Source organism: Chlorocebus sabaeus, chromosome 1 (assembly GCF_047675955.1).
Source record: "Chlorocebus sabaeus isolate Y175 chromosome 1, mChlSab1.0.hap1, whole genome shotgun sequence".
Lineage (NCBI taxonomy): Eukaryota > Metazoa > Chordata > Mammalia > Primates > Cercopithecidae > Chlorocebus > Chlorocebus sabaeus.
The window spans coordinates 92,415,695-92,442,106 of NC_132904.1; the positions used below are offsets into that span (position 1 = coordinate 92,415,695).

The following is a 26,412-nucleotide window of genomic DNA, read 5'->3' on the forward strand; positions in this document are numbered from 1 at the left end:
TCTTTCTAAGATCCAGTTATAAATTTGTAAGGTGTTCTTTCTAGGACTTAAAACAAAAAAGAACATTTATCACCGTGACTAAAGAATATACAATAAGATAAATAGTGACTAATACACAGCAAACTTTGCTTTTCAGTGAAGAATCATGCAATTCTGTGCAGTTTATCTAATACCCATATCACACTCTCCGGAAGCCTCTTAGATTCTAAGTCTTTCCTCTAGTTTTAACTTTACTAAATAAATCAATCTCCAATATCCCCACGAAAGACCTGCTGCTGTAGCTATTTATATCCTGAATCCATTCTCCCACTCATAAATCTCAGCATTACATTGAGTAAAAAAGCACTTGCAAAGGCTCATCCAAACTCCAAACTTCCTACTTACTGGGATACGGCCTCTTGATCTGAAGGATCCCACTCTCTTTAATTCTTCGTCAGGAATATTTGCTGGCACGACCAGGAGGGCAGGGTATGTATCACAAAGTTCATATCGTTCATTTATCTTTGTTATTCTCCAGCTTTCATTTGGAATTCCCTACATGTGAAATGAAATATAAGACAAATTACTATCTAACTAAAATATTAAACGACACCAGGACAGAAGTCATCCTGTTCAATCTCTCTGACCTCTACTGTCCATCTGCTAAAGTGTTGGGATAGCTGTTGTCAGCCTGTGGTACCAGGCTTTTAGGATTAGATATTCTGATATAGGGATATGTATTCATTTGTGGAACCCAATTCCCAATTTGATGTTAATATAACAGACATTAATTCACTAAATACTGAGTGTAGGCTTGTGCTAAGCATATTCAGGAGGAAGGAGGAAACATTAATACTTCAAATGTTCTATTCTTTTTTTGAGACAGAGTCTCGCTCTGTTGCCCAGGCTGGAGTGCAATGGTGCGATCTCAGCTCATTGCAACCTCTGCCTCCCGGGTTCAAGTGACTCTCCTGCCTCAGCCTCCTGAGTAGCTGGGACTACAGGCGTACGTCACCGTGCTGGGCTAATTTTTGTATTTTTAGTAGAGACAGGGTTGGCCAGGATGGTCTCAATCTCCTGACCTCGTGATCCACCTGCTTTGGCCTCCCAAAGTGCTGGGATTATAGCCGTGAGCCACCACACCTGGCCAAATGTTCGTTTTTTTTTTTTTTTTGGAGACAGAGTTTCACTCTTGTTGCCCAGGCTGGAGTGCAATGATGTGATCTTGGCTCACTGCAACCTCTGCCTCCCGGGTTCCAGCGATTCTCTTGCCTCAGCCTCCCCAGTAGCTGGGATTACAGGCATGCGCCACCACGCCTGGCTAATTTTGTATTTTTGGTAGAGACAGTGTTTCACCATGTTGGTCAGGCTGGTCGTGAACTCCTGACCTCAGGTGATCCGCCTGCCTTGGCCTCCCAAAGTGCAGGGTCTTATTCAGTTTGGATGATTGACTTTGTTGCCATTCATCTATACAAAGAAATATCAGAAGTCAGGCACCAAGTGTCCACCAGAGTACTGCATACAAAGCTATCACTTATATACGTGAAGTACATTTTTCACTCAGGTACTAATGGATTTTGCTAATCTAAAATATATTAGAAAAGTAAGGGAGGCATGCAAGGCAAAATAAAAGGCAACAGGCAAGAAAAATGTTTAAAACAATTTTTTAAAAATATATCAACTATTGAGCTCTCGTGCTTCCTCAACATCTGCTATTTTATAATGTAGTACTTCACATTATAGGATTACTTAATAAGACAACTGAAATTTTCCATCCTTCACTGTATAAAAAATTCAGCTATTAAATGATTGGACTTAAGAAAATCTTTTAAATTTTATGATCTCTGAAAATTCTTATCAAACAAAAAGAATTGAAAGTGAAAAATACATTTACTGAGCATCTATTATGTGTAGGCACTTTGCCAGCCTCTTTACACCCAAACACAGATATATTTTACTATACTCAGGTTTCATTAACTTCATTTCATAAAGAAACTATGGCACAGTTTGTAATTTGGCCAAAGCTATACATTAGGAAGTAGTAGAGAATTCCATGACCATTCCAAATCTGTCCTTTTTATATAAAAGTACATTATTCCTCAAGAAAAATTTACTATCCTAGTTCACTAAATTGTTGTAAAAATCTCAAAGAGCAGAATGTACTCTCCTTTAAAAAAGTATTTCTCAAACTGTTGCTAAACACCCAGAAGGATGTTAAAATTAAGAAAGAAAATTCCCTTCCAGCAAACACTCTCAATAGCGCTTCTATTTATCCCTAACCGTTCTTTCATTAGTACCTTACATCCTGTTTACCCCATATAATTAGCCTGGTCCCATCTTGCTCCCTATGGTCTACATCTTTCCCTCCCTTCTGATTTCCTTGACTTCAGATATTCTGGACAACTTTAAGATGAAAGTTAAACCCTGCACCAGGCTGCTCATTATCTTTATACAGATTTTTACCCATGACTTATTTCCACAAGTAAAAGGCTTAATTAGAGGTTTTTAACTAAATATTCACGTGCTGGCCGGGCATGGTGGCTCACGCCTGTAATCCCAGCACTTTGGGAGGCTGAGGCAGGCAGATCACTAGAGGTCAGGAGTTCAAGACCAGCCTGGCCAACACAGATGAAACCCCATTTCTATTATACAAAACTTAGCCGGGAATGGTGACTCATGCCTGTAATCCCAGCTACTTGGGAAGCTGAGGCAGGAGAATTGCTTGAACCCAGGAGGTGAAGGTTGCAGTGAGGTAAGATCACGCCACTGCACTCTAGCCTGGATGACACAGCGAGATTCCATCTTAAAACTTATATATAATATATATACACACACACACAATTCCCTGTACTTTTTCGTATAGCATGTGAATATATTCTTATATATTTCCTATTTTATATATACGTATATATGTTTTATATATACGTATGTATATTTTCACATGCTATACTAAAAAGTACAGTGAATTGGCAAGTTTAAAGAGATGGTATTCATCCAAGAAACTTGGTTATTGTTTAACTCCTCCCTCTCCCTTATCCCTTACATCCAGTCAGTGACCAATTTCTATGATTTTTGCCTCCGGAAATAACAGAAGTTTGCTCACTTTTTTCAATTCTTACCACCACTTCCCTAATTCAGGCCATTATCACTTCTCTCCTGTCCCTCTATAATCCATTCTCTACACTGCCTCCACAGTAATCTTTTAAGATGCAAAAGGGATTATGTCATTCCTCTGCTTAAAATCAATGGCTACCTATTGCTTTTCATATAAAGTATGAAGTCCTTTACCGGACTTAGCAAAGCCCTCTACAATCCTGCTTTCTCCAGATTTCTCCCTTGCCACTGTATGCTCTGGTCTAGTCTATATCAAACGTCTTTCAGCTCCCAGATGGCTTCATGTTCTCTCCCTACAGTACTTGCTCTATCAGACTATTCATTACATTATATTGTAATTGTTAATCTATTTGTTTGAATGCTCCATTGAACACAAACTCTTTGGGAACCTGGACTTTATCATTTTGTTTCACATTTTAGCCACTAGTATTTAGAAGGTATTATATGAATTTGATAAATGCATAAATGAATACATCAGTGAACCATAGGAAGTTTCCATAAGAAGCAAAATCAGTTTCCAAAGTTTTCTTAGAAAACATGGAGTCAGAGCTAAGAAGGTCAGATCACTTGAGAAGCATACGTCGGAGAGCCTAATGCACCCTCCCCCAACTCAGAAAGGTACTCCCGTCTCCCACTCCACTTCCCATATCCTTGTAAAATCACTACCAGGAGAACCACTGTTCTCATGGGGAATGTCACATTATTCAGGTAAGTAGCAGGGTGGGGTAGGAATGAGAACCACTGACTTAAATTACCTTCATGGCTACCTCATTCTTAGATATGCTGACATGCCTAATCTTCACTAAAAACTGCCTTTCAAGCAGAAAACTGGAATTGGCTAGCCCTGACACTCTCTTTGTAGACAGTACTAAAAATATACTGACAACTGTTGATCTTTGGTATATATCTACTCTCCAAACAAAATCACTGCCCTTCAGTATCCACTTGTCAGGGTCAAGTTATTACACAAACAAACTGAAAGGATTATGGCTTTCTTGGTTACTTACATTCCAGTTCTAAGGATAAATTCTGTTTCCCTTGACTGAAGTGACTGTTTTCCAAGTTTGTTAAGTAATGCATGTAACTTTTGTTGGGTATTTCTGCAGGAGACCATGCTTGTTATCTTTTTTGTTCATTTCTTGAGATAAGGTCTCTGCACTCTTCACCAGGCTGGACTGCAGTGGTGCAATCACAGCTCACTGTAGCCTCAACCTCCAGGGCTCAAGCAATCCTCCCACATGAGCCTCCAGAGTAGCTAGGACTTCAGGCACGCACTACCACGCCTGGCTAATTTTTGTATTTTTTGTAGAGATAGGGTTACACCATGTTGCCCAGGCTGGTGTTGAACTCCTGAGCTCAAGCAATCCTCCCACCTTGGCTTCTCAAAGTGCTGGGATTACAGGTGTGAACCACCGCACTGGGCTGTTCATTATCTTTATACAGATTTTTACCCATGACTTGATTATTTTTCTTTTTTTTTTTTTTTTGAGACAGGGTCTCACTCTGTCACCAAGGCTGGAGTGCAGTGGCACATTCATGGCTCACTGCAGCCTCGAGCTCCAGGGCTCAATCAATCCTCCTGCCTCAGCCTCCCTGGATAGCTGTGACTACAAGCATGTGTCACCACACCTGGCTAAGTTTTGTATTTTTGGTAGAGACAGGGTTTCACCATGTTTCCCAGGCTTGTCTCGAACTCCTGGGCTCGAGCAGTCCTCCCCGCCTTGGCCTCCCAAAGTGCTGGGATTACAGGTATGAGCCACTGTGCCCAGACTGATGATTTGATTTTTCTTGGCCTTATCCACAAATTCCATAGTCCTGTGTATAATCACTACATATTGCATATGTCCTTCAAGAGTAAATTAAAGAAACATTCTCCTATATGACAAACCTAAACAGTTATTAATAGCTTTGCCCATTTTTATTTATTTACTTATTTTTTGAGACATGGGGCATCTCACTGTTGCCCAAGCTTGAGTGCAGTGGCACATTCATAGCTCACCACAGCCTTGATCTCGTGGGCTCAGGTGGTCCTCCCATCTCAGCCTCCCAAGTAGCTGGGACTACAGGTGCATGCCACACCTGGCTAATTTTTATTTTTTTGTATAGATGGGGTTTCACTATGTTGCCCACGCTGATCTCAAACTCCTGGGCTCAAGTGATCTGCCTGTCTCAGCCTCCCAAAATGCTGGGATTACAGGTTTGAGCCACTGTGCCCAGCCTTTGCTCATTTTTGAAGAGATATAGTCTAATTTCTTTTAACACTATTAAGTGTAGATCTATTGAATGAATGTGGCTTTCATTTCTTTAGTGGCAGCACATGATAAAGCCAGTCATGATACCTGTTTTTCAGAGCCTCACAATGCAATAAATATAATAATCATCACTTGGATAGATTTTTACAGTTTACAGAGTGCCTTTCTGTATATTACCAATCCTTCAAACATCCCATAATGTGGTATCTATCACCAAGTAAAAAATGAAGGCAGTGTGCCATAAATGACTCATTCAAGAGCCTACATCAAGTGTGAGAGTAAGAACTAGAGCTAAAATTCAAAACTAAGTCTTCTAAATGTGCTAGAATTACAGTGTGGTGGTAACTGCACAATTTCGTGAATATGTTAAAAAGCAGTGGACTGTATACTTTAAAATAGTAAATTTTATGGTATGTGAGTTATATCTCAATTTAAAAAAACAGAAAGGTCTGTATGTTTGAAGATGGTACCATCTCCAAAATATATTAATGAAAAAAGAAAAGCACAGAAGAGTGTACATGGCATGCTACCATATGCTTAAAAAAACAATACCCAAACATACATACACAAGCTTTGTAGACATGAAACTTTGAAAAAAATACTCAGGAAACCAGTAATGTCATTTCCTAAAGGGAGGGGAACTAGAATGGCTGGGGGGACACAGGGTTGTCCTGGAAGGAAAACCTACCTTTCAGTATACCCTGCTGGACATTTTGAATTTTGTACAGAATGCAAGTATTACCACTTCCTTTTTTAAATTTAAAGGGGTGAAAGTGAATAATCTGATGCTTTATCATTAGTCCTTAATTTTAAGAGATCATCTTCATTTTCTTCTGTAATAAACTTAAAATATATCCAAGAAAAAAATCTTAAAACTACAGCTTCTAACTAGTGTCCTGACTCCATTAGACCTTTTAGTTGATTCAGAGACAGTTTCTCACTCTGCAAAAAAAAAAGCAGCCAACAAATTCATCTAGTAAGTCAAAGACCATAAAGCATCTGTACCATTTTATGTAGAAGCCAATGCTCTATTCTTACTGTCACAATTCCTAATCTCATAATTCTCTTTCTGTATGGGTATAGTTGTTCATTTACACTTTAACTTATTTTTTCTTTTCAGTAATAATTTCTTACTTTTATTTAGACACAGTTACCTCATCTGCTTTCCAAAGTTCTACACTGAATGCTCCTGGGACAGCAATTTGTTCCCAGACTCCCAAAGAGTAGTCCTCATTTTTATAATTTCTAAAGACACTTGCTAGACTTTTTGGTTGCTTAGTCATCTTCTTCTGACACTGGATTTTTGAGTTAGCACAAATCTCCTAACATGTTTCTTGTATACTCTTGGCTTTTAGTTGATTCCCATTTATTTTGTATTCTATTTCATATTTTGCCAATTAACTTTATAACTAAATGAGGAAATTTCAACTTCACTTTCCACATGTAAGTGCGGTAACAAGCCCCACTTCAAGTCATTTAGATACCTTTAGATACCTCTGGTGGTGGTTCTTTACCTCTACTTATTGTGGTTTTGTAAAACCACAATTAATTAGAAATGTTATAATTAAAATGCTATGTTTGAAATTTAAATACAAAAGTAAAAGCTCAAGAATTTTCATATTTGAATTCTAGAATATTCTAGATAACAAATCGAACGATTACCAAGAAATAATCAGTATGTCTTAAATTCTCAAGAAAGCATAGTGGACAGGAGGAAAGTTAAAAATAAAGAAAAGACTATTTTAGATGGGGCTTAAGTAATGCAGTATAGAGACTTTTTGGAAAGTGGTATACTGAAGGAAGAATAGGAAGAATGATACACTAAAACAGATTTCAAGATTGAATTCTGCTTTAATCTGTTACTGTAGTGAATTACTGTGGTATGAGATATGCTGGTTTTCATACATGGTTCACCCAGTTTTCTTTGTAATGAAAAGAATACAAAATACTAAAATTGAAAGAAAAGAAAGTACATACCTGCCTTCTATACTCTAAAAGAGGGTCATATAGCTTCCATCCATTTTCAGGGAATACTTCTTTATATTCAAAAGCAAAAAGAGGCTACAAAAAAGTAAACAATGGTAAGAGCTAAAAAAAGATATTCACAAAGGTAATGAATCAGAAATGTATCCATATATCCAAAGTTTTCATTTATTTATCTGCAAGAACAGTTTATGTATTAGCATCCTTTTTTGGATTTTTAGTTTTTGTTTTATTATAGTTTTTGTTTTATAATTTTGAAAATCTATTTTTTTTAACATATTTTTTAAGTATACAAAAAAGCAAAGACACTTGACAACAAAACTTATCAAATACTAACATATCATTGTATTTCCTTCAGATTATCTTTGGTAGCCTTTGTAGGTTTACTTTCAAATAAAGACATTACATTTAAAAACAACTATGATGCCAAAAACAAAAAAAAAATTTGAACTGGAGTCATAAGACCAACGTTGATTCCAAATGGTACTCCTACTAACTGTGCCCTTGAGTTAACTGCTTACCTGATGTGGCTTTCATCGCTAAACAGGGATAAATAATATCTACCGCCATAGGCTACAGAGAATTGACGTGATATAAACGTGGGAGTCTAACACTATCTGTAGCACATATTGGGAACTCAGGGTTTGCCTACCCTTACCTCCCAAATTGCTAGTCTTAACTGGCTCCCAATTAAAAAGGAGATTTCAAATCCTAATGAAGACAACAGGCAACTTTTCATCATGGAAACACCCTGAATAGCAAGATCATATAATCATAAAATGTTAGTGCTGGATTGGACCTCAGAAATCAGCTAGTCCAGCTTGCTTTATTTCATACCTAAAGAAATTGATGCAAGATACTAGGTTATACTTACACTATACATCTGGTTAAATGTCAAAGCAGGGATGTAAATGTAGAGATTCTAGACAGCCTAAACAAGTTTCTTTATACTACACATCAATAATTATAGCACAAATTTTCCAAAGACAGGAAACATTTTACCAGGTTATTAGAGACAGGAAATGCATATTTCATTAGATTCTCAAATATAGATCTTCTTGTCCGCCCCTCGGGTTTATGAGCAAATCGTAAACTCCTAATATCCTAGAAAAGATTTAGGAACCAAGTTAATGATTGTTCACTACTTACTTAAATGAATCAATAAGGTTATTTTGGAACTATCTTGTAAAATGTTAAGGTTTGTGAATGTAGAATACAAAAATAAATCAGGCATCAGCTCCTGGAGATAGGGAAATTATAATGGTTTACTGGGAAAAATTGAAAGAAACACAGGTACTCTACTACAAAGCAGAATTCAGAGGGCAGGAAATTTACCTATGCTTATGGACTCAAAATAGGCCAGTGAAAGAGACAGTATTTGATGTAACCACTGGGGATTAACGATATTACATCTGAAGATTAATATCATGACTGACACAAACTGTCAGCATATGTGCTTTCCCTGTGAAAGCCCATTTTCTCTCATAAATTTCCTTATTAATAAAACCTGATTAGTATTTGTTACATTTCATATGTGCCTTCATTTCATTATATCTGGTGATTATTTTCCTACTAACTCTCCCTTCCCAGGGTTCATTTGCATTGGACCTTCTCTTCCTAAGTCCCCTGCTACTAGACCTGATAGAACTAAACCCTGCCTGAAAGTCTTCCTTCCTTCACTCTATAACCACATTCTTCCACCATCTACTGACACAAACCTCTGAATAGTTTAGTTTATATTATCCAGGCTCTACAGTAAGGTCTAAAGACCAAGGTTCCCTTCCATTTGTCCCTAAGCAGTTTTCTATGCTCAGGCTGAATGCAGTTATTCATGTTCTGGTTTACTGTTATCTTAATAGCACTTAGAAAAAAACCGGGGATTAAGATAATTTCAAGGGTCAGACACAGTGGCTCATGCCTCTAATTCTGACACTTTGGGTGGACAAAGCAAGAAGGACACTTGAGGTGTTCTACTTCTAAAACAGTGGTGGGGAGAAATTAGTATTGTAGACTTTTCCTTTGTTCTTATCTACTATCATTCTTTAAATGCATTGATTGATACTTGAATGAAACATAAATTGTTACAAGTTCAAGACCAGCCTGGGCAACACAGCAAGACCTTGTCTCTACGAAAAATTAAAAAAAAAAAAATTATAAGAAAAGAATAATTTTAAGACTAATCATTTTATTTAAATGTTTTTACCTAGGCAGAATTCAAAATAGCTTTATTATGCCTCATTTTGTAGAATCACACACAAAGCCACTCCACCACAATGTACCCACAATATGTGAGTAAGACAGTATATTATAAATCTGATCCAAAACTAGAATGCTGGCTTTACTATCTTTTAAAATAAACATGTGCAGGAACCTAAGCTGATATCTTGTTTTCCCTTAGTAAATATCTTTATAACTAGGAGAGATACTCAGAATCATTCTGTTAACCACAGAGTTCTCTGAAAGTACCATGTCAGGGGCCCTACAAATATTTGTGTTAATTGATAACGATCCTGTTCCATGGAAAAAAAATTATATTTAAAATGATTAAGATTCAGAATTATCTTCTTTCACATCCTCTTATATGTGCTACTTACTATTAAACTACAGAAAAGTGATCAGGAAACAGTGTGCTTCACACGTGGTTGACAGCAATTACACTTACAGAGCCCTTCTGACTATAATGGAAAACCACGGGCCAGGCACAGTGGCTCACGCCTGTAATCTCAACAGCTTGGGAGGCCAAGGTGGGCAGATCACTTGAGGCCAGGAGTTCGATACCAGCCTGACCAACGTGGTGAAACCTGTCTCTACCAAAAATACAAAAATTAGCCAGGCATGGTGGCATATGCCTGTAATCCCAGCTACTCAGGAGGCTGAGGTAGGAGAATCACTTGAACCTGGGAAGCAGAGGCTGCAGTGAGCCGAGATCATGCCACTGCACTCCAGCCTGGGTGACAGAGCCAGACTCTTGTCTTGAAAAAAAAAAGAAAACTACAAAAATAATTACTAAGTCATTAGCTTTAATACCAAAGTCACAAAACTTCTAAGATTAGCATAACAAAGTATCTTGAATTATACACATGCTGTTTCTTTTGGCACTGGCAGAATAGCAAAAGAAAGGAACAATGTGATGTAGAATCTCAATGTGCATGGGTGTTAGTGAATTAGGCCTTAATAACAGTGACCTGGAGAAGTGGTACATAGTATTAAATATCTATGACTTAATGGTAAAAATGTAACAATCTATGTTTCATTCAAATATCAATGCATTTAAAGAATGCCAGTAGATTAGAACATAAGAAAAGTCTACAATATCAATTTTTCCACACTATTATTTCAGAAGTAGAAAAATTGGCTGGGCATGGTGGCTTACACCTGTAATCCCGGCACTCTGGGAGGCCGAGATGGGCAGATCACAAGGTCAGGAGATTGAGACCATCCTGGCTTACATGGTGAAACCCCATCTCTACTAAAAATACACACAAAAAATTAGCCAGGCATGGTGGTGGGTGCTTGTGGTCCCAGCTACTCGGGAGACTGAGGCAGGAGAATTGCGTGAGCCCAGGAGGCGGAGCTTGCAGTGAGCAAAGATCACGCCACTGCACTCCAGCCTGGGCAACAGAGCGAGACTCCATCTCAAAAAAAAGAAAAATTATGAGAACTAGAAATAGAAAAGATAGGTGATGATGAATATATCATATTTACTTATTTAGTTCTTCCACTACAAAGTAGCAGAACTGCTCAGAGCCTTACGTTGCTAATTTGTAAATTAAAGGTAATAATGTCTATTGTGCCTACCTCACAGGATTTTTATAAGGCTCAAAGTGAAATAATGAATGTGGAAGTATGTGGTATCCTATCAGTACTATGTGCATTAAAGATGGTCATTATTACTAATTTTTTTTTTTTTTCAGAGAGTCTTGCTCTGTTGCCCAGGCTGGAGTACAGTGGCACTATCTTGGCTCACTGCAACCTCCGCCTCCCAGATTCAAGCAATTCTGCTGCCTCAGCCTCCCCAATAGCTGAGATTACAGGTGCCCGCCACCACGCCCGGGTAATTTTTGTATTTTTAGTAGAGATGGGTTTTCATCATGTTGGCCAGACTGGTCTCGAACTTTTGACCTGAAGTGATCCATCTGCCTCAGTCTCTGAAAGTACTGGGATTACAGGCGTGAGCCACCGCGTCCAGCCAAGATGATCATTATTAAAAAATAAGTTATGAATTTCTAAATATATCAAAGTATGTAGACTGAACTGGACCCAAAAGAATTAAGTCTAATTCATGAATCACCTTTTCTATTACTGCTAAATTTTGTTTTCTTCTATCAATGTCATACTAAAATAACATTTCTAATTGGAAATCCATTTGATATTTTGGAAACCAATTTCAAAACAGAGGTTCTATTTAATACAAAGCTTTTCAAACCAAAGAAAATCACATACACATTGTAACATTTACCTTACACACAGTTTCTAGTCCGTAAGAATTTTCACCTCGACTAGAAGCACCACCAATTTTTTCTACTCTACTTATCACACCAAGGGAAGCATCTAAAACAAATGGGGGATCCTAAAGAAGGAAAGAAAAAATAATTAAAACTGAGCAATTAATACTGTCCAATTATATAGCTGATCAAAATCTTAATCAGAAATGCTTTCATTAGAGATGATCAGAAATGAACAAAACTAGCTACCAACAACACACTCATGTACATACAAAAATCTAATCCAACTCTTACCCGTTCCATGCTTTTGAAATATAACCTATAATTCGTGACAGTCAGAGTTCCTCGTACAGCACCAGTGAATGGACATATATAAGTTACATCTTTGGCTGAAAAGGCAAGAAGTCCACAGTTTACTATACATTATGTGCTATTAAAACCTGGTATCTCATCTTATAAAATTGTTATGATTCCTAGACAAATTTATGCTGAAAAATAACAGAACCAGTAATTTCCAGAAACCTCAGAATCCTACAACCCAAGCTTCCATCCCTCCACTAATCTGGGGAAGAAACATAGAATTAAATGGGATAGACTGAAGAGGGGGAGGGACTTCTCATCCCATGAGACAGAACCTAAGTAAACAAAGGGGCTACTATCCTGGCTACATAAAACAGTTGTGGGTAGCTGCAGCAGAGACGGGTGAAAGAGTACTAGTAATGGTGGTATTAAAAATAAGCATGTCAAGGCACAGTCACCATCATCTCATTGCAGTTTCTATATAACCTCCCCAATCTCCTGATCTTCCTCTGCCCACAGTCCAGTTTGTCAACATTCTTCCAAAAATGCAATGTCCAAAACATATGTTATTCCACAAACTCCTGATCTGATTAATACTTATGGGGAAAATTTTACAGGTGAAATGGCACACATTTAAAATATAATTTCTTAGAAAAATAACAGTATAAGAAGAGGATATTGTACTGCTGACCAACTGATGCCAGACTTTGTAAAGAAATAATCACAAATAATGTTTTATTAAATAAACGATGGATCTACATGGCATTATGTTTTGTAAAATATGCATTAACGGATTATGCAGGATAACTTAGGAATCAGTATCTCAAAATATTATTTAAAATGCCACAGTTCATAATGTCCAATACATGGTTTTTATGTCTTAAAATATTCATAAATTCCTAGTATGTCATTACTATACCAAATCAGCAGATAAAGGAGTATCTTCATCATTCCAAGGAAGTAAGGAACAATTCTGTGGAGCAACAACTTTCTAAGACCCTTTCAATGGGCTTCTGAGAAAACTTGGGGCCATTAAATATATTTAATAACCTCCTGACTTTGCTTCTCATTCAACACTTCGAAGGACTGGCTGCTTTGTATGGAATTTGAAATGAGACTGATCTTTTCTAACCTTCAAAATAGTTCCCTTAGGAAGATTTTAAGTATAAACTCTTTTTTTAAATCACTGTTTCCAATGTACATTTCATTTAAAGGGAAGCTTTTAAAATTAAATGAACCCATCATTATATAAAAATACACAAACTTGCTTTGCACAAATAATATTTTTCCCTTATGAATTTTTACCTCGACTAGGAAAGCTTTATTCAAGGTTACTAAAAACATTTCTGGATTCCTTCCAGAGTCAGTTTTCTTACTCGTGTAAGAAAACTCAGCCTTACTATCCTATATCCCACCACAGGAATGTCATTCTTGGGCCAGTGCTTTTCTGTAACACCTTACCCTTTATTCTAAAATCATGAGATAATATACACATAAAAGTGCTTCTAAAGTTTTAAGTACAATACAAAAATTCAAGGGTTTATACCTATGTTACTATTATCATCATTAGTCTTTGCTTTGTTCTGTACCCTCTATCATTCCTCAAGAGATCATGACAATGGCGAAAAGAAGATAAATACAAGAAATTCTTAGACACTGACTCCTCCAGGTCAGGTAACTGACTGGATGTTAAGAGTCCAGAAAAGAAAAAAAGAGCAATCTAGTACGACAACCAGATTTCTGACTTGAATAAATGGACAACTGGTACTGATGTCAAATGAGAGAGAGAATGCAAGAAAAAGAGTACGTTTGGGGTTAAACGTGATGATTTCCATTTTGGAGATGTTGGGTATAAGGTTCCTATGGGATATTCAAGGATGTGTGTTTAAGATAGAGGCATTTGTTTACTTACATTAGGACAGGGGTTCACACTGGAGGTACAAATTTTAGAGTCATCAGCCAATATATGGCAAGTGATGTTACAAATTTAGATATGGTCAACCAAAAAGAGTATACAGGAGGGAAAAGGGAAATGGATCAAGGATGAAGTCCTAGGGTGTGTTGCTATTAAAGGAAGAGGAGTCAACAAAGGAGACCGAGTGGTAACTTGAAGGTCTTTAATAAAGCCGTATTTCATAATGGGAGCTGCAATTATGGCATTAAGTTCAGAATAAGAAAAAAGAAATTGTCATAATGCTAGATATAACCTTATTAGCTAGGTCATCTCCCTATGCTTTAGTTTCTTTCCTCATCTATAAAATGGGGTTGATGTTATTCTCAAGAATATACTCTCTGAGAATGACTGAGATAGTAAGCACTCAATAATAATAACTACTATCATTATATAATAGCCAATTCTGAAAAAATGTAAGTAGGTAGTTCAGATTGAGAGCCTGGTGTATACATAAGGCTGAGTGGTGAAAAGAAAAAGACTGAGAGGTTATTCAATCAAGAGTCAAGAGCAAGAAAAGACAAATACCATGCTAAGGACTAGGAAGCTAAATTTAGTAAATAATAATCCATGTAGACTTCAGGTCCTCCCTTTGGTTTGTTTTTACACATAGAAATGACACCTAGCCTAGTAAAACTAAGCATTTTTAAAATCCTTTTTAAAAATTATAATTGGTAATAAAATGAAAGTAGTTATGTTAACTAAGAAATCATTTACTTCATTTTTCTAACATATTACTTTATTTCTCAGAGTTTATGAGTAGATATCTGTAGATTATCACACAGATGAAACAAAACAGAAGCATGATGGAAAAAAAAAACACAGCTTATAAGCTCATTTTCAGTTTCCAGTCCATATTATAAGTATTAGGCTGGGCAGAGAAGGGCATCTACATACAAACAGATGCAATGGAGATGACGTATTTCAGCCAAAAATTAACCTGAGTTTATTCAGAGAAGAAAGACATGAAGGAAGCAAACAGAAGAGAAGGTATTTTAAGAAAAATTACTTGTATAAGGTGACAATTCAATGTTTTTATCTAGGCAACTCAATATCTGAATATAGTAATTCAAAATAATAAAATTTTCCTTCACAGGCTTTAGCAACAGTTTTAGCAAAAAGCCACCTACTTTTAAAGAAAGTAAAACAAACCAGAGAAGAGGCAAAGTATAATTCAATTTGCATGTTTCCCAGAGTTCAAACACAAACACTAGCAGCAGGTCTAGGCCTACGTTTGTAGAACACACTAAGATGCTAGGAAGGCTGCAGGTAAAGAGTTCTGCCAGACAGGAGGTGTCTCTGACAGCCAGTTTATTCTCTGTATGCTGAGAGTACTGAACATTCTGCACAGTCAGAATGGAGGACATTAAGCAAAAAATACCATTACGGACCCATGTCTTTAATATTTTCTCCTGGAAGCAAGGGTGGTTCTTCCATTTCTGCTAACTTGTTAGACTCCCTCAGGACCTGGGGTGGGAAAGACAAAAAAAAGAAACATTTTTTTATTCAAAGGCTACTTTTTCACTCATATTTCAACTGAGTATGCTTGTTGTGGAAGTTATAACATCATATCACATACACTATTTTAAATCTAATTTGTTAAACTGTAGTGTTGGCATGTATAATATATGAAGTAAATGTTTTTCTAGAAAGCATTTACTGAGTGCTTAAATCATATCAAAGCACTCTACATTTGTTACACAAAAAATTTTACATGTTTTTGCACTGCATCCTAAGACAGCCTAACAATAAAAGAGGTATTATATGCTCATTTCACAGATGAGGAAAAAGCAGCCAAAAGTGGTAATTAGTTCAAGATCACATAGTTAAAATGCCAGTGTATAGATTTGAACTATAGTTGAATGAATTCCAAAGCAATGCTGAAGGGCCATAGTACATTTAAACTCAGACAAAATTAAGTTCTTATGTAGATTTAATGTTTAGAGAATTTAGAAATGATGTTGATAAAATAATCTTGTTGAAAAAGAGTTTAAATAAAATCATGATCAACAAATATTACCAGGTAGTTACCTTGTGAAGGATGCTACCCTACATTCCAAGAATGTGGATACAGAAACAGTTCTCTAAAGAGTTACAACCCAGAGAACACAGAGACACACCCAAATTGTCATATGCTAAATATATCCACCCTTAACTACCAAAAGCCTTCCTCACCTCCTCCCACCTCTTTCACCGTCAAACAGTAAATTTTTGTCTCCAGTCCCATTAATTCCTTCATCTTCAGCAATCTGGCTCACTTGCGGCCAATAACTAAGAACTACAAAGAACAAATTAACTTATTTTCAATAAATTTGCAATCTAAACAAATTCATTCTTTGAAAGTTCAACAATTTGTTTCATAAAGTAACTAATGCAATACCTAAGAAATAGTATATACACACATATATATTTTTATGTGCCACATCTAAACTCCAGAAAAGTCATCTTTAAAGGTTATCTTTTAAAAATGCTATCTAGTTGCCAGTCCCTAAATAATCTTACGTAGTCATAAAAGAAGAGAAGAAGGAAAGAAGAGAGGAAAGGAGGACTGGCCTATGAAGATGGGGTTAAAAAGGCAAAAACTGGCCATATACAAAAATATAGACTTTGGTTCACATCCTGACTGCACCACGTAGTAACTTGGTACTCTTAGACAAGGTTTTCCATTTCTCTATGCCTCATTTTCTCCATCTATAAAATGATAACAATAGTACCACACATAGGTTGTTATGAAAATTAACTGAGTTAATACATTTAAAGCACTTATATTAGTGTTAACACATAAGATGTATGTAATAAGTGTTGTCTATCATTAATAATAATAAAAGTTCAAACAACTGATTGCCAGAATCTGCTAATAATTCTACTAATTATGAAAGCAACAAAATTAGACCCAAAGATACAAAACAAATATCAGAGTATACTGAAAAAAATCAACTAAGTGAAAGATTATAGAAAGGAAAATGCTTTATTATTCCCCTGGTCTACCACCTCACTCAGAAATACAACGTTTATGTCACTTATAACGCTGGGCAGTAGTTCCCATATTGCACATGTATACCTTCTTGTGGCTGCTACAGCACGCACATGACTTCCTCTCTCTCTACATTTCTACATTCAGAAAGGACCAGCAACCCTGGAAAATATTTATGTTACGTATAGAAGAGAGGAGGGTAGTTCTGGAAAAGGCACACAGAAACATGGGAGATACAATCCTCATAAAGTTTTATAAAGTGAGAAATGAGACAGGAAAAATCCTGCAAGTAGCACACTTTGAGAACCACACATAGGCTTTCTTATATTCTCTCTGACCAGAATGTCAAAGAGCGAGGCAATGAAAAGAAGCAATACAAGATCCTATCTTTGTCCAGCAGAGTTACTCTAGATGACAGACTTTTAACAATAGGCATATGTAAAGGTTGTATATAAACAACTAATTCTACACTGGAGATAGGAAAAGGAACTCCAACTAGCACTCAAGTGAACAGAACAGGGATGGGGCAATCTAGATCCTGTGTTTGTTGACAAACACTGATTCTAGACAAATCTATCCTTAATCAAAGAAGAGAAAAGAGACTAGGGGAAAAAAAGGCCTAGAAAAAAAAAAGAAAAGAGAGTATCAACCCAAAACTTTAAAAAAGAAAAAAAAGCAGTCTTCTGAGAACAATTTTCTGTAGGCATTTGTAAAAACAAGTATAAGGTACTTTGCACGCTCAAAAGGAAATAAGTCGTATTTTCTAATAAACAGAAAGAGAAAGCCAGGCACAGTGGCTCGTGCCTATGCTCCCAGCACTCGAGGAGGCTGAGGCGGGTGGACTGCTTGAAACCAGGAATTCAAGACCAGCCTGGACAACATGGCAAAACCCTGTCTCTACTAAAAATGCAAAAAAATTAGCTGGGCAGGCATGGCATCACGGGTCTATAGTCTCAGCTTCTCGGGAGGCTGTGGTGAGAGGATTACCCTGAGCCCCGGAAGTCAAGGCTTCAGTGAGCCATGATGCACTCCACTGCACTCCAGCCTGGGCAATGGGAGTGAGACCCTGCCCGAAAGAAAAAAGAAAAAGAAAAAAAGAAATAGAGTAGAAACAGAAAGCCATAAGGAGAGAGACACAAGGAAACAAGAGAAATGAGTGAAAATGACTGCAAGGACATTTAAAAATGTAATAGCAGAAATAAAATCTGTATGGAGTTAGTAACAAATTGCATTGGTTATTCAGAAAACAGATTTAATGTTGAGGGCAAACTTGAAAAGTGCTGTAAGAATCTGAAGGAAAAAAAGATAAAATCATCATGGAAAATAATCAAGAAAAGAATCGTATTTTCTAAATGAAAAAAAAAAAATCAATAGGAGCAAAAAGTCCAATACATAATTGATGTTGATCAGAAGAATTTACCATGTTCCACCCAAAATCAATGAACAGAGACACATCTAGTTGCACCCTGGCAAATTTTTTTGAACTAAAAGAATTAAAATATAAACTATAAGAATATAGGCAGAAAAAAATTACCTTTGAAGAAAGCAAAATCAAGTTAGCTTCAAGGTTATCTATAATACCATATTCTATAAGACAATAACAAAACGTCATCAAAGCTGTGAAGGAATATGCTCCCATAAAGTGTTTAATGGCAGCAGGATGTCATTCTCAGATAGCCAGGTCTCAGAAAATACAACCCAGAAATACCTTTTAGAGAAAAAAAAGAAAAAAATACCTTAAACTGTAATTCAGCTAAAAAGGGAAAATCAAAATTAAAATATACAAGGGATTTGTGGTGTATTGCAAAACCTCACGTTTCATATCCTAAGAACTCCTAAAAAATCTCCACATTCACTACCACCATACTGACCTCTTAGTCTTAGTTTCACCATTCATATTATTAACATGATATTAATACCCACCTTAAAAGTTAGCAACTATGAAATCAAGATAACTGCACCATAAAGAGATTTGCAAAACACCGTGAAAATGAAAAAACAACAACAACAAAAAATAGAGACAGTCCCTGGCTTACAATGGTTCAAGTTATGGTATTTTCAACTTACAACGGGTTTATCTGGATGTCACTCCATCACAGGTCGAGGAACATCTGTACTTATTATTCACATAATAGAAGCATCAACAGAAGTTTTCACTGTCTTTTACCAAAATGGCCTATTCACATGATGCTTTTTTCTCTGCTCTAGAGATTCCCTATATGACACACTTTATATGACACACTTTCTCTAATACTCATCAAAGGGATTAATATTTGAGAAAGCATGTCATATAGGGAACCATAAGTCAATCTCACCCTGACTCCTAACTACTACATTCTAGATTTAGCTACAGAACAGTAAGCATCTAACGGTTCTAAGGAAAGCAGCAAATCTTTTCCCTTTCTTTCATTTCTTATGAGGACTGAAGATAGCTGCAATATTCCAAAGAGTGACACAACTTAGGAAAATTAATAGAATAATGTCTACCTGAGAGAATAAAGGAGATGGCTTGAGAAATAAAAATGGAGTAAAAGTTTAGGGTATCCTAGTAAAGGGTTTCAAAGATGCCTTCAGCAAGAGAGTCCATATCGTATGGGTCCATTTACATGAAATTCTGCAACAGACTATAGTATGAAAAAATTCAAAACAGTTGTTGCTATGGGGATGAGAATGAGAGTGTGGACTGAAAAGGGGCATGATGAAAGTATCTGGGGTGACAAGTTCTACATCTTGATAGGGATTTGGGTTGTACAGGTGTATACATTTTTCTAAACTCACAGAATGTACACTTAAGATTTCTGTATTTCAATAGGTATAAATTTTATATCAAAAGAAAAACCACATATATTTATTTGCATGCTGACATATTTAGTTGGAAAAGTACTGATGTCTGCAATTTACTTTGAAATGCATCAAAAAGTAAGCTAGATGAATAGATGGATGGAGGGATACACAGATGATGGATGTCAGATAAAAACAAGGAAATAGGGTAAAATGTTAATAGCAGAATTCTGATGGTGCATACAGCCGGGTCCTTTGTAAACTTTATTTTGTGTTCAGAAATTTTTATAATAAAATACTGGGGAGAAGTCAAGGACTTTAAACTTGACCAGTCATGTAAAAAAAAAAAAAAAAATCACTGTAGGCCTTTGATAGTGGCAGATGGCATGGTCAAGGAAGGCATGGAACCGAAAAGGATGAAGATGAAATGTTGATAATCTACGAAAGGAAACAGAATCCTGGATTAGTCTATGGTAACAGAAATAAAGAGAAATATGATACATTGGAAAACTGATCATATCTGACCCTAGGCTTATAAAAAAAAATAGAAATAATTATATGAATAATACTTGATGATTTTTACTTGACAGGAACTGCAACTCAGATATGTCAGCAATGGAAGAAGAGAGAAAGCAGATTCAATGAATAAATGAAGTGAGGTCAAAACAAGAGAGGCAACTCAAAAATACCAGGAACGTATCTTGTTAAAATGGGGGTTAGGAACCAAGAGAGCAAAGCCAGTCTGGTCCATTAGGTTTTTCTGTCTTCACATGTAAATATCTTTAGTGGAGAATACATTAGGTTTTTCTGCCTTCACATGTAAATATCTTTAGTGGAGAATAAGTTACATAACCCTCAGATATGAGGGAAGAAAATTCACTCCTGGAGAAATCCTCTAGAATACTTTAAGCACTTTCTCTTATTGGGTCAAAATAATGTTACTAACTGGCTAGCCAACCTGCTTTCTATCAGATGCATCAGAACCCTGCCTGTGTGTGGAGCTCTGGCCACATCAATAGGTAAGATTCCATAAAATGTGCTATTTAATAGCATTTAATACAATATTTAATCATTTTATTATCAAGAAGAAAAGTCTGATAATCTTATTAAAACTCTTACTTGAAAACAAAAGACACAAGACTAAAATTTATAATTCTTTTTTTATTCCTACTACATAATCAGTTTGGTATCCCTCCCTTCCCAGCCCTGATTTTCTTCCATGCCCACTTCATCAAATTATTTTCAAATTGTCCAGTAATTTTCCATGTAACTTTAACTTCTTTTTTCACTCCCTCCCTTTCTCTTCTCTCCCTCTGTTTCTCACACACAGAGGCACACAAACACAAAAATACACTCTCTTACACACGCACAATTAGGAAATTACTATAAACTGGATCTAGAAGTTGGCAAGTTTAAGAGTCAATTTTCACATGGAATGGTTAGATGGTAGAAAAACAGGAAAGAATTTGTCTGAAATCTGCAAAACACTAAATAATCACCACCTGAAAGGGAAAAATGAGTCTATACAGTTATAAACTATCCTCCACAGTCTTTTTTACATACTGTACTAAAACCCAGAAGAGAGGAAAAGGATTTTCTTAGTAACTTATTTTTTGTTGGATAATCCTTCTAAAGAAAACTGTTTATATCAATTATACTTTATTCTATGTTTTCTACAACTTGACTGACAAACCACAAAAGTGGGCAAATGAACCATGCAAACAAAAATTCTAACAAGGTAGAGCCACAGACTGGCATCTGGGATAGATCTTACTGGTTACACATTTGAAAGTACATCCAAGATCAAGCATAGGGAAGCCCCCCCCCCCCACCTTTTTTTTTTTTAATAACACAGTCAAGGACACTTTGGTTTTTCAGCTGAAACCACAACTAGTCAAAGCTGGAAAACGTTACATCACCATCCATAATTCAACAACAACAAAAAACGATGACTATCTAAAGAAGAATGGCCTAGAAAGCATCACTTCATGCTATGGCTTGAACTGTGCCCTCCAATAATGTTGTTGAAGTCTAACCACCAGTGCCTTAGAATGTGACCTAATTTGGAAACAGGGTTGTTGCAGATATAATTGGTTAAGATGAGGTCAAACTGGTGTAGGGTGGGCCCCTAATTCAATATGACTGGCATCCTCACAAGAAGACAGCAATGTGAAGAAACAGGGAGAATGCCCTGTGAAGAGGGAAGCAGAGACTGGACTGATGCATTTACAATCCAAGGAACATCAAAGATGGCTAACCCTCATGAGCAGCTATGAGAAAGGTATGGAATAGAATCTCCCTCAAAGCTCTCTTGGTTGGCAGGAGCCAACCCTGCTAACACCTTGATTTCTGATACCTAGGCTCCAGAACTATGAAAGAATAAATTTCTGTTGTTTTAAGCCACCTAGTTTGTGGTACTCTGTTATTATAGCAGCCCTAAGAAACGAATGCCTAATATCAATAAAAACTTTCAGATTTTAATCTTAAAATAAAAGTTTTCATATGTGAAAACTTAGAAGCAATCTGACCTTCAGTAGGTGAATGGATAAACAAAATGTGGTACATCATGCATAGGAGTATCATTCAGCAATAAAAAGAAATTAGCTATCAAGCCATGGAAAGACTTGAGGAATCTTAAAAGGATATTACTAAGTGAAAGAAGCCACTCTGAAAAGACTGCACACTAGATGATTCCAACTACATGACATTCTGGAAAAGGCAAAAATATGGACAAAGAAAAAGATTAGTGATTGCCTGATGTTCAGGGAGAGGGGAAAATGAAAGAGGTGATGCAAATGGGATTTTTAGGGCACTGAAACTATTCTACATGATACAGTAACAATGAATATATGCCATCATACTTTTGTCAAAACCCATAGAATATACACCACAAAGTATGAACCCTAATGCAAACTATGTATTTTAGTATTAATATAAAAATGTCTCAGTATCGTTTCATCAGTTGTAACAAATGCACCACACAAGGTACATTCATGGAATAAATGTCAATTCCTTAACTTTTCTGTAAAAACTTCCTGTATCTCTAAAGGGTAACACATTATTCTATACATCAGCTAAGTCATAATTTAATGCTTCCTTGACTCTCGTATTTAATCTATTTCTACATTTTGTCATGTCTCTTCCTTTCATTTCCCACACCACTAATGTAGCCCCACTTTTCCATCCATAAGGACTAGCCCCACACCTTCTGATGTGTCCTTCTGAGCTATACTTCAGACAGTCCTTTCCAATAAATGATGGCTTATAATAGATTATCTGCCCAAAACAAGAAAAACAGAAGATAGGTAGATAGATATATTATCTAAATTTCTTTCATTTCACTTCATACCAAGGAGAATGAGCCCAGTTTATGTACTGTTTTTAGAAGATCATTATTCATTCAGTGCCATTAACACTCTTGAAAGGTAAGTAGTATTAATATGCTCATTTATAAATGGGGTAATTGACCCTTATAGAAGTTAAGGAACTTTTCCAAGATGACATATATCTCCCAACAGTGGCTGGAATTGAACAGATGTCTGATTACACTAAGACCATGATCATAACATAACATCCCAAGCAAGCAAGGGATATGAAGGACCACAGGCTGAGAAAGAGATCAGAACGAGAGGTAAAAATGTTGAGGTCATCCAAAAAGAGATGACAGCTGAAACCACAAAGAAGAAAGAGAATGTGGAAGAAAGAGAGTGGGGAAAACAACGGATGAAGAAAACTTTAGCATTACCCCACTTAGAAGGAACAGCAAAGTACACAGAGGAGGGGAGGGCAGATGAGAAAGGAATCACATATTGTCACCAGATCTGAAACCTGGAATCATTATCTTTGACTCCTCTCTCCCCATAATCTGCAATGTTCAGGTAGCTTTGTGTACATTACACTCACTTAAAATTTTTTCAGATTTGTTTTTTGCCAAGCATTATGTCATTATCCTAGTACATGTGCTTTAGCAACTTTTACTTGGAATTATTCACATAGCCTCCAAACATGTCTTCATTCTTTCCATTCTACCTGTGCTTAACTAGTATCACCTCTTTATGTACCCACAGCCTCTTCTATCACTCCACCTACTATCGCCAACAATATTATTATTCACAATGTTCTTCTGTCCTTGGATTTTTAATCTATCTTGAAAAACAAATGGAGATCCACCATTCATTTCAGACTGCACATACTCAATAGTAAACATATAAATAATCTTAAAATCATCCTCCCCACTGAAAGGCATTTATATTGTTTCTAGACTTGTCATTACAAACTTGAGGATTATCTTGTCAAATTTTAACTATATTATTTATAGAATAAGCAAAAATTAAAATCTTAAAAATACTGAGCTTTTCTGTTTGAATCAAGGTATGTCTTTCTATTTAAGTATTCATCTTTACCACTCAGCAGTTTTAAAGTTTCTTCACATAGTTTCTGCATATTTAAGTTTATTCCTAGATATTTTACATTTTTAGTTGTTATTATAATAGAATTTTTCTTTCTCTTATATTACTATATTTATAATAGAAAGCTATAATTCTTATATATAAATTTTGCCTTTTAGTGTGCCTTGTAATTTTTTTGTAAGTCAGACATGTACAAGGTACTAAGTAAAAAGAACTGAGGTAAACAGGCCTTTGGTGATGTGGTGAAGCAAGAGGGAAACTGTAAGATACTCGATACCCATTACTCGTGTGTTTTAGGAGGAGCTTGTATTTTCTCAACTGCATGTATGTCTATAATCAATATACAGTATGTTTTGTGTATTAAAATTTACTTAGCTAGATACCTTCTATCATAGAATATACCACAATTCATTATCAAATAAGGTACATTTATCATGCACACAAATAATGTATAAGTAAGATCTTTATTCCAGTCTCCTGGAATAAATGTGGGACTTTTTACATTAGTAAAACTGGAACTGCTAAGAAGAATGAGCATTTGTAGATATTGCTATATTTCTCTCTACTGTGGCTGTTTTAGCACTATATGAGAATTCCCACTGCCCTACTTTTCAAACAATCCTTGGTATTATCAGACTTGTTAATTGTTTTGATATGATGAATGTGAAACAGGTTTTTTCAGTTGCTTTAAAAATGACATATCCCTGATTCCCTGATTATAGTGAGGTTTAACATTTTAAAATATATTGGTTAAACATTATGTATATATTTTTCCTTGAATTTCTTGTTCATAGACTTTCTCAACTTTCTGTTGGATTGCATTTTCTCGTATTAATTTGTAGATGCTCTTTGCATATTTGGGTACTAATCTTTTATCAGTTACACATATTCTTTGCAAGTCTACTATCCCAAAATGTGATTTGTCTTTTCATAATCTTCACATATGGAATTTGTCACTAAAGTTAGTAAATTTTAGCACAATAAAAATAATAATCTTTTCTTTAGAATACTTTAGAGTCATACTTTAAATATTCTTCCTGATATCATAAATCATAACGATACTGTCATATATTTTCTTCTAAAATTTTAAAGTTTTTATTTTCAGTTTTAGGTTTTCAATCTAATGAATCCAGTTGGTGTGCGTGAGTTAGAAATTCAACCTCTTCTGTTTTTAAACATGGCCAACCTAGCATTGATTACCAAATAGTTCATTCTTTCTCCCACTGATTTGTTATACTACATCTGTCATATACAGAGTTCCTACAGACATCAGTCTGTTCCTAAACTTGACTGATTTATTCCTATTCTGATTTACTTTAGCTTTATGCCTGATTGGGTGAATCTCCCCACTTTATTTTTCTTCTGGGTTAATCGTGACCTTTTACCCTGGCATAAATTTTAGAGTCAGCTAAAACTTTGCCAAGTTCTGCAAAACAAACTTTTGAATTTTTTTGAAATTATATTCAATTAACAGATATACTTGAAAATATTTTGCATCTCCAGACTACTGAATTTACTCATCCTATTATTTGAATATTCTTTTAGCTTCTTTAATAAAGTTTTATAACTTTCTTCATCTAGTTCTTCCATATCTCATTTTAACTTATTCCTGAGTACTTTTGTTGCTGTTGTAACTGGGATCTTCTTTAAATCACATTTTCTAAACATTTTTGCTAATGTACAGAAGCATGATCTTTTTATGTTATTTTATATCCGGCAACAGTGGTAAGCTATATAATTAGTTCTGGTAGTTTGTATATAGATTTTCTCAGATTTCCCATACAGACAATCCTCTACAAATAATGAAAGTTTTGTTTATTCCTTTCATTTCTTGTATCATTTATTATTTTTCTTTTCTTATTTTACTGGCTAGGATTTCCAGCATAATGCTGCATAAAAGTGGCGATAGTAATCATCATGTTTGTAAGCTTAATGAACATATTTCTAATATTTCATTATTAAGTATGACGCTTATTGTAGAGTTCTGATGGATATCCTTTATCTGGCTAAGGTTGACTTATTCAATTCCTCGGTTCTTAAGAGTTGATATTGTTGGTAAGGGAGGTCGTGATGTTAATCATAAATAAATGCTAACAATCATTTCTTCTCTATTAAAATAATCATTATGTGATAGACACTATTTACTATCTAACATATGCTCTATGAGACGCCTTAACTCATTCTAAATAGATCTGCATATTTTCAGTACATGTTAATATCACAT

General features: G+C 35.7%; 1 protein-coding gene across 6 annotated transcripts in view; it reads right to left on the bottom strand.

The window, feature by feature from the left end:
* Positions 1-26,412, bottom strand: part of MTMR2 (myotubularin related protein 2) — an 86,864-nt gene that overhangs the window by 16,384 nt on the left and 44,068 nt on the right. For 5 of the 6 annotated variants that reach the window (XM_008020605.3, XM_008020606.3, XM_038005292.2 and 2 more), the window contains 6 exons: positions 15,416-15,491; positions 12,068-12,162; positions 11,788-11,898; positions 8,331-8,432; positions 7,323-7,406; positions 385-534 (listed from right to left, as the gene is read on the bottom strand). In XM_008020605.3, coding sequence (XP_008018796.1) covers positions 385-534; positions 7,323-7,406; positions 8,331-8,432; positions 11,788-11,898; positions 12,068-12,162; positions 15,416-15,491 — 618 coding nt within the window. Of the gene's footprint in view, positions 1-384; positions 535-7,322; positions 7,407-8,330; positions 8,433-11,787; positions 11,899-12,067; positions 12,163-15,415; positions 15,492-16,199; positions 16,296-26,412 lie in introns of those variants that run through there. The other variant, XM_073020473.1, reaches the window with a different exon arrangement.